The 9,360-nt window shown below is 39.3% G+C and overlaps 1 protein-coding gene across 6 annotated transcripts in view; it reads right to left on the bottom strand.

The window, feature by feature from the left end:
* Positions 1–959: 959 nt before the first annotated feature.
* The window catches only part of LOC143283559 (sodium/calcium exchanger Calx-like), a 112,579-nt gene continuing 104,178 nt past the window's right edge, over positions 960–9,360 (bottom strand). For all 6 annotated transcript variants that reach the window (XM_076589813.1, XM_076589814.1, XM_076589815.1 and 3 more), the window contains 6 exons: positions 7,814–8,043; positions 6,428–6,660; positions 5,134–5,239; positions 4,537–4,715; positions 2,700–3,032; positions 960–2,151 (listed from right to left, as the gene is read on the bottom strand). In XM_076589813.1, coding sequence (XP_076445928.1) covers positions 1,918–2,151; positions 2,700–3,032; positions 4,537–4,715; positions 5,134–5,239; positions 6,428–6,660; positions 7,814–8,043 — 1,315 coding nt within the window. In that variant the 3' untranslated portion in view covers positions 960–1,917. The remainder of the gene's footprint in view (positions 2,152–2,699; positions 3,033–4,536; positions 4,716–5,133; positions 5,240–6,427; positions 6,661–7,813; positions 8,044–9,360) is intronic.

The following is a 9,360-nucleotide window of genomic DNA, read 5'->3' as shown; positions in this document are numbered from 1 at the left end:
TTGAAGAGAAAGAATTGAGCGAAAAGATTATAAACAAACCATCAAAACAACGAAAAAGTTTTTGAACTTCATAACAGAGACACATAGAAGAAAATGTTACTATTTAAAAAGTGGCTATATAGTTTTTCAAGCACAAAAGAAAATCAGTAAATGATCAATGCAGACAAGAAAATATGTCTACATATCCAGTAACCAAATGAAGTGTCATGGTTGAGAGCACAAGCAGGAAGAAACTTGACAATATTTGGGGCTGTTGGTAAAAAAAGCAAAAAACAAACAAGAACTGATGAACATAGTATTGTGAAGGATATGCTTCTGAAGAGCAGAGAAAATAAATTACAGTGATGATAACTATGTTACAACCAGCAGCCACAGTATTAGTGACTCACACAGCAACACACATCGCTGAAACAATCTGATAAAAGGATAAAATTGGGGCAATATATATATTCCATCAATAAATATGAGGGGTCTTTATTCCATTAAACACAGCATTTTACAGTTATCTTCTCAACAACACGTCACAAAATGCACACCTGAGACACTTTAACAGAAACAAAACACAGCCAGTCAGATGACTGATTTAGAATGAACTGGTAAGTAGACAATCTGCCAGCGACAAAAGATAACCTGTCCTCAAAAACAGATCACCAATTTTACCAGTGTTTGCGATCATTTTGTAACGCTGGTTGAAAGTTTAGACATCAAGCGATGTAACAGCAACCATTCCACAAAAAAGTGGTTTTAAAAACAGTCTAAGCTCAACTAGCTTTTGCTTAATGATACAAAGCCTGCATACATTCTACATCTTATCACCCACCAACAACAAATTGTAAATGAAAGAAAGAAAAGAAAAAAAGATTGATATGAAATATAATGAATACAAAAACCAACAGAAAAGAGAACAAATGTAAATGAGCAAATAAGAGAGATAGGCATGTTTGGTATATATATATATATATATATATATATATATATATATATATATATATATATATATATATATATATATATGAGAGAGAGACAGAGAGAGAGAGAGCTGAGTGCGAGTGGGAGGTGAGGTTGAGGAGAGAGGACGTTCACAGTTGAATATTATTTCTGGACTCATTTTATCATCTGGATCATGGCAGACCACTTCAAATCTATTTTCTATATTAAGAGGGAAATTTGGTGGAGATGCATCCCAATTTACAGTGTTGAGCTGGTTGAAATGGTTAATATATGTACTGATTCCTTAGAAAATCCAAATGTCTGTGCTGACAAGTTTATCACAAAACATGCAGCCAGACTCACAAAAAGAGAAGGAAACAAGGAAGCCAAAAATGCACAAAAACAAACAAACAAACATGTGAATGCAGAGACACAATCAAACAAACCCATGTTGATGTTACAATATTACCCAGTGTGATCTGAATCAATACCTTAAGCAGCTTACATTCAGTCACAAACAATAATGGCCATAAATCGTTAACAGTACTGCCATTCTGAAACAATGGATACAAAGTCTACAGTCTTCTAATGACAATAATACTACCATTCTGAAAACTGGGTGCACACCTGGGCACCCATTCTCATCCACCATTAGAAATATTTTTAAAAGATAATCTATTTCACTGATCTAAAATGAATCTGTACAGTTCAGATTTGGTGAGTTTTTTTTTTGTTTGTTTTTTTATACAGTTTTTTTTGCTTTTTTTTTTTGGTGAGGTTTACAAAAGATACTATCAAGGCCTGAACATGAACGTATGCATACAAAGTCCGGTTGGCCAAAGGTCACTGGCAACATACAAATTTCCCGAAACTGACAGATGTTATTGTACAGTATTCCTTTGTAAAGTCTTCAGAAGATTGTTCTGTTAATGTCCAGCCTCTCCCCCTCCCCCCTCCCACGTCTGAATGTTGACATGGAAAAGTGCTCTAAATGTCCACAGAGATGATGCCATATGTCTGGAAAGATGACAGAAGGACATACAAAATCCACAGCACCACCAATATTATTCCGCTGATGTACTTGACGATAACTGGACCTCCCAGCTCAGCCCCCACAGCGAAGCGACGGACAATCAAGAGGACAATGGCGATGACCGCGGCGATTGTGAACAGTATCACACTGAAGCCCACGTTCCCTGCGTCCACTTTAAAGTCAGTTCCCTGCAATCACGCAAACATACTGACCGTCACACACTGGTAAACTGGAATGTGCAGAGAATAAGGACAAGTATTACTGGCACCTGAAAGCATGTATGTTTCATTACCATAAGAACACATCTGATGCAACTGCGTTTTGATGTACCTGTTTATCATTTTAAATAACATCCAAGATTTAAGAAGATAGACATTTGCAACCAGTCCTGTAATAAGAGCAACTTGTGTACACATTGAAGCAGAAATGACTCTGTAGTGCCTCTGGAAAAATACAAGCACAGAACAGAAATAGATTCTGTTTCACACAAGCTCAGCAGAATTCAGCTCTTCAAGCGTCACTTTTAACTGCCTCATCCCTTTTATTCCACCAGACAAATCTGATTCATATTATAGATATTTTTTTGCAAATGATGTTTTACTAAACAGAGATGTGTGAAAGTATGAATCATCAACTTGAACTATGGCTTAAGATTTCTGTAGTGTATAATAATCTTACATCTTTGACTTTCCAGTAGATAGTGATGATAAGCCAAGGCATTGTATAATAATCTTACATCTCTGACTTTCCAGTAGATAGTGGCGATCAGCCAAGGCAGCCCCAGACCCAGGAAGACGTTGACGGAGTTGGAACCGTTGATGTTGCCAACAGAGCTGTCTGCGGTCTTCTCACCCACAGCTGCCTGCTTGGAGGCGAACGTGTCGGGCATGGAGGTTCCGAGGGCCACCAAGGTGATGGCAGTGACAGCGTCCTTCAGGTTAATCAGGCAGCCGAAGATGGAGGCCAGGTCACTGATGATGGCAGTGAGGAAACCGATGACAGCCAGTGACACAAGGAAGGCCGGCCATCCTCCAAGGTACTGCGCAGGGGGGATGAAGGCAAACAGGATCTGTTGACAGCAAACAGAAACATCTCTGTAAACAGTATTGATTTGTTGACAGCAAATAGAAACACCCCTGCAAACAGGATCTGTTGACGGCAAACAGAAACATCTCTGCATGTAAACAGTACTGATTTGTTGACAGCAAACAGAAACACCCCTGCAAACAGGATCTGTTGACAGCAAACAGAAACACCCCTGCAAACAGGATCTGTTGACAGCAAACAGAAACACCCCTGCAAACAGGATCTGTTGACAGCAAACGGAATAAGATCTGCTGACAGCAAACAAACATCTCTGCAAAAAGGACCCGTTGATAGCAAACAGATCTGTTGACAGCAAACAGAAACATCTTTGCTGAAAGCAGATGCCATGTAAACATCAGCAGATGTTTCCATTGTCATGCCTAATGTGTGAATGGTTGCTGGAAGTGCTGTGTTCATCCCATATTTTGGGTACCATGTTTGGAAGATATGAAAGAACAGAAATGATTTAAGTTTAAAATGATATCAGAAAAAGTTTTATGGACACAAACACCAATTCTTTGTAATGAACACATACCATGTTTGAAAGATATGTTACAACAGTAATCAAGAACTTCAGTGACATCAAAAACAATTTATGGACATGAGCTCTTATTCTCTGGATTAAACACAACAGCACATGATGAAGGCCATCACAGACATAATGTAAGATCATGCAGAAATCGTGATACTTTGTTGGAGTGCAAAGTGTATTGTCCCACCACTTTACTCACAGAATGCACGGCAACAATAAGGTTGTTCCTGAAACAAAATCTGCAGAAGGTATCCACTTTGATAAGAGAAACAAATACACCAGAAGGCAGAAAACTTAAGAAAATGGGTTGTGCTGCACTGTAGCAATGCACTCTCCCTGGGTACAGCAGCCCTAATTTCACATAGAGAAATCTGTTTTAACAGAAGGTAATACAAGACAATATAATGCAATAAATACAATATAACACAATGCATGGAAAAGGCCAAAAAATGAAAACAGGAAATAGATCTAGAAGAAGCGAGTAAGGCTTTAACAAAACAACAACAACAGAAACTCTTGCCCATGCTTTCCACCTAGAAAAGGAACTCGCCTCTCAGAATAAGGTACATAAGTGCATGCGGTGCCAATATCAAACATTGAAGAGGCCTGCAAATTAGAAGGGGAAATAAATCTAGAAGAAGGGAGTAAGGTTTTTAGAAAATCACTCACCTTCCAGAAGAAGGTACAGAAGTGCATGACGTGCCAGTGTCAAACATTCAAGAGGCCAGCAAATTAGAATAAATAAATCTAGAATAAAGGAAAAAGGTTTTTAGAAAATCACTCACCTTCCAGAAATTGAAGAGGCAGCAAATTAGAAGGGGAAATAAATCTAGAAGAAAAGAGCAAGGCTTTTAGAAAATCACCCACCTTCCAGAAGAAGGTACAGAAGAGGCCAGCAAATTAGAAGGGGAATAAATCTAGAAGAAAGGAGCAAGGCTTTCAGAAAATCACCCACCTTCCAGAAGAAGGTACAGAAGTGCATGATGTAGTCGAGGAGGGTGGCATTAGCCAAGTCTCCCCCATTGACATTCATGGCCTCATAGAACTGCTGCACATAGGTCGTCTTCTCCAGCTGGAGGGCATCCAGGTTGGCTTTGGTCAGATTGACAATGCGACTCACCAGACCACTGTACTCTGAAAGGGAAAAAAAAACAAAAAAATCATCATCATCTTCCTCAACATCATGTGAATCAATTTAGCGCCGATTTTTGTCAGTATTTTCTCACCCTCCACTAGACCTTGAGTGCTAGTCTGGCTGCTAGTCATTTGGATGAAATGATAAACCGAGGTCCCAAGTGTAGCTTGCTCTTAGGGCAAGAAAAAGAACCCACAGCAACGAAAGAACTGTCCCAGGCAAAATTTTGTAGAAAAACCCACTTTGGTAGGAAAACAAATACACTTGCAGGCAGAAAAAAAGAAAGAAAAAAACAACAAACAAACGGTGGCGCTGAACTGTAGCAACATACTATCCCTGCGGAGAGCAGCCTGAATTTCACACAGAGAAATTTGTTGGGACAAAATGTGATACAATTCAATACAATATCGTAGTTACCTTCATCATTGACAATAGTGACAATGCACTTGGTCAGTTTGCCCAGTGTTGCACCCCCGTCTGTCTCATACAGTTCCAAGGCAAAGCTCTCATCTCGCTCAGCTTTCTGCACACACAACACATCATCATGTGAATACATGCAATGCTTTCATGTGTGTGCATCTCATACATGTTTAATGTTGTGTCACTATGCAATGCTTTTATGTATACACATCTCATGCATGTTTAATGTTGTGTCACCATGTGAATATAATTATGGAATGCTTTTATGAGTATGCATGTCTTATCTCATTCAATGTTGATTTTTAAAAGGAAATTTTCTTCCTAAAATTACGTTTAAGTAACATACTTACTGTGACCCACTAGTGCAGACTCCGGCAGGGGTCTGATTCCTGTCCTGTGCAAACTACTACCCACTTTTGCAGAGAAAACGTAAGTAGCTATGGCCGATAACCTCCCAAAGTAGGTTACCTCACATTTTCATGTTGAGAAATCATCCATTTTTTTCTTTCTTTTTTTGCCACACCTGGCTGCAATTTATGAGGTAACTGTTTTTATCTGATCTTAAACCCATGGGCAGGAGGAAAAGAATGCTTACTTTCACTCCTCCTGCTGCTTCCTGTCTGATGTGAAAGACACAGCATGTATGCACATGCTTGCAAACACACACACACACACACACACACACACACACACACGACCTTTTTCTTGTTTTATACCACTCAAAGATAACAGATGCAAAAGTTATATTGAAAAGCACACACATATTTACACAGTGAAAAGACCATCAAGTTAATATAAGCATGAACACACACACACGTTCCCTTAGGAAATACCATACCTGGCACACATTTTTTTTTTTTTTAAAGATAGAACATTTTCATCAAGTGACTTTGGCCCAAAACAGCCTTTGTTTTGACATGCTAACTGAGGTGAGTTTGTATCATCAATGATGTACCACCATGGACATAATACTGTGTTCTTTTCTATAACAACGGACAACCATATACCACTGCAGTAATGGGAAGTGATGCACTAGCTACCTTTCTTTGAGGTTATAAAAACAGAATCTGGAGAAGAATTAAAGAACCCTGGATCTGCTAATGATGGTAGTTATTTTGGTTTTGAAATGTCTAAATATTTTGATTTGTTCATGAAAAATGATGGAAAAAGACAGAACAGAAGATTTCCTCAGTCATTACCACAAACAAGTTTGGATCAACTCACTTTACTCTCATTCAGAATGATATAAATGCTCTTACCAAGTAGTCTGTAAAAGTTTGGATCCACTCACTTTACTCTCATACAGAATGATGTCGATGCTCTTGGTGGTTTCCTGATTGTCAAACTTGAGCTCGCCCTCTCCTCCCTTGAAGTCTTTGCCTTCGATCGCAGTGATGTCCTTGGTGCGCCATTTGACACTCACATGACCATCAGCGCCCCCTGTGCGAGCTATAGGGATCAGGGCCCGGTATCCCGTCTCCTTGACAACATAGCTTGGCTTGGTGAACGCGAGAACCCCAGGTTCTGTTGAAGAGACAGTGATGGTGAGAGAAAGGACATGGCTGACAGGTTTGGAATTTTAAAGATTCAAGCACTACATGAAGATTTCTAAATTTACCAGCTTCTGAGAACAGTATGAAATTTAAATGATATTATTCATCAACAAACAACCACAGTACTTGTACTTACTTATTTCTAATCAAGTGGAGTTGTGTCTCAGAATTCAACAAAAACACTGATGAAAAGTATACAGTTTGTGTGTTGCTAAAAGTGACCAAAGAATCATTGCTGAACTTATCACAAGATCTGAAATGTAAACTGAATTTGTTATTCCTTAAATCCTAAACAGAATAGACTCTGGGCTATATGCAGATAAGAAACCTATGATACATACACGTAACAGGATAACTTGAACCATTCTGCCCTGAGCAAATAGTAAAAAAGGAAGAAAAACAACAACAACAAAACAATAGCATCTAACAATCTTTGTGAGACAATAAACCACTGCTAAAAGCATAAGTTAGGAATGTGAATTCTGTTGTTTGAGTGGCAAAGATAGATGCCTGAATCATTAAAAATGTTCATCATTGTGTTCCCCTTCTCTGCACCCAATTTTCTGTGTTGCAAATGCAGAAACAAATTTGCCCCTTCCTATTTCTGTGCCTTTCCCTGTACACCCCATTTCACTCTCTGTGATCAGCTTCAGATGCACTATGTTTTGCATTCCCAGATTCAGACACTCTGTAATTGGCAGCCACTCTTTCTCTGTGAGTCTCTGGACCATGCACTTAGAACGAACACCCTATTCTGCTTCTTCGAATCTCTGCATTCAGCTCTTTCATGTCTGGCCTTAAACCTGAATCTTTCCAAAATACCCCCCACACCCCACCCTCTCTCTTCTGCCTACAGTTTCTTTGGCTTTCTATTTCCATGTATTTAGAATGTTTATCTTTCACCTTCCTGAATTAGTTGTGTATGCATATAAATGATTGGTGTAAAAGCACTTTGATTTGTCTCTGTAGAAGATTCAACATCATATGAATATTCATTTATTTATTATTGTTGTAGTAGTTGTTATCATTCTTGTTCTTAGTAGTAGTAGTAGTAGTAGTAGTATCATAATTAGTATAATTCTAATTAACATGATCATAAATATCTATTCCATGATGTCACCCACCGTCGTCATTGATGATGGTGATCTGACAAATGGCAATGTTCCCAAGTGAAGCCTCAACTTCTGGGCCCACGTGGAGCTTGACAAAGAAGAACTCATCAGGCTCCCATTCAAAGTCATCCACAATCTCAATGAAGACGGACTTGAGGGTCTCGTTCTTCTCAAATGTCACGATCTCGTTGAAAGGCTTGTAGTCCTCCCCAGCCAGGGCAGTACCATTGATGGTTTCCACCCTGTATGGACAAAGGACAGGATTTTTCATCATCAATAATAATGATGATGATGATAATAATAAAAATAATAATATTAACAACAATACTAGTATGTTAGTCAGATGCTTCAACTATGACCATTAGAACAGCAGAGGAGGTAACTGCTGTCCCGACTATCTGGGCTTGAATTTGATTATAGTGGAGAGTGTCTTGCCCAAGTTACATTCCCACTCTCTCAGCCAAGAGGATTTTAGGACAGTCGGCAATGGGATGGCTCCCAAAGGCCAACTAGCCCCAAAGGCTGCAGCACTAAGAGCCAGTGCAATTTTGCAAAAGACTTAAGCTGTAAGTGATTTCCCATTGCATCGGAGAAACCATTGATAATACAGCTCTCACTTTGCTGTTGGCCCAACTGTAAACTTATGTCAATCTGTGATATAAGCTCATACATAATAGTAACAGTAATAATAATGGGAAATTTACATGCTCTACTTCCTTAGCAGAATGACCCAGAGCGCTAACAATTTCAACATCAAAATGGGGGAAAAATGGTTACAAAAGTGAACACCACAGGGCACAATAACGAAGACTATGAACAAGACAAAGCAAAATGTGTTGGTGACAAAGCACACACACACACAAACACACACACACACACACACACATGAAAGGAGGTTTGCACAGATGTGTCTTGGGGCCAGGTTTGAACTGAGATTTTGTTTCAGTATGGCGAAATTGGTTGGATTCAATTCACAGTTCATGTCAGAGTTTTAGTCATACAGATGAGATGATAAACCAAGGTCCTGTGCATAGCATGCACTTTGTACATGTAAAAGAACTCACAGCAGCAAAAGGGTTTGTTGGCCTATGTTTTCTCATAATCTCACCTTTTCTGGCACTTTGCAAGACAATGTAGGGGGCGCACCCACTCTTTCTCTTATTTTATGGGAAACTGAAAGCAAGGGGTTGTCGTGAGAATGCATGGTTGTTCCCCTGCCACACTCTCTTGTAACTGTGATGAAGTGTGCTCCCCCCCATCCCAATTTTTGTTGTTGCAATGTGTGAGAAAGCATGTGAAGTCCCCCTCATTTGTATGAAAAATATCTAACTTGTCATTGGATTTGGTATTCTGTCTTTTTTTTTCCAACACAAATCAAAGAGAAAAATGACAGAGAAAAAGAACGGAGAGAGAAGGGGATGATGACAATGATAATGATGATAATGATGCTAACATCAGTGAAGACTTCGACAGTGATGATGAAGGAGCATTTCACATTTCTCTCTCTCTCTCTCTCTGTGTGTGTGTGTGTGTGTGTGTGTGTGCGCGCGCGCGCACGT

Source organism: Babylonia areolata, chromosome 1, assembly GCF_041734735.1.
Source record: "Babylonia areolata isolate BAREFJ2019XMU chromosome 1, ASM4173473v1, whole genome shotgun sequence".
Classification (NCBI taxonomy): domain Eukaryota; kingdom Metazoa; phylum Mollusca; class Gastropoda; order Neogastropoda; family Buccinidae; genus Babylonia; species Babylonia areolata.
Note: the sequence above shows the minus strand (reverse complement) of the source record. Positions and strands in the feature narration are given on the sequence as shown.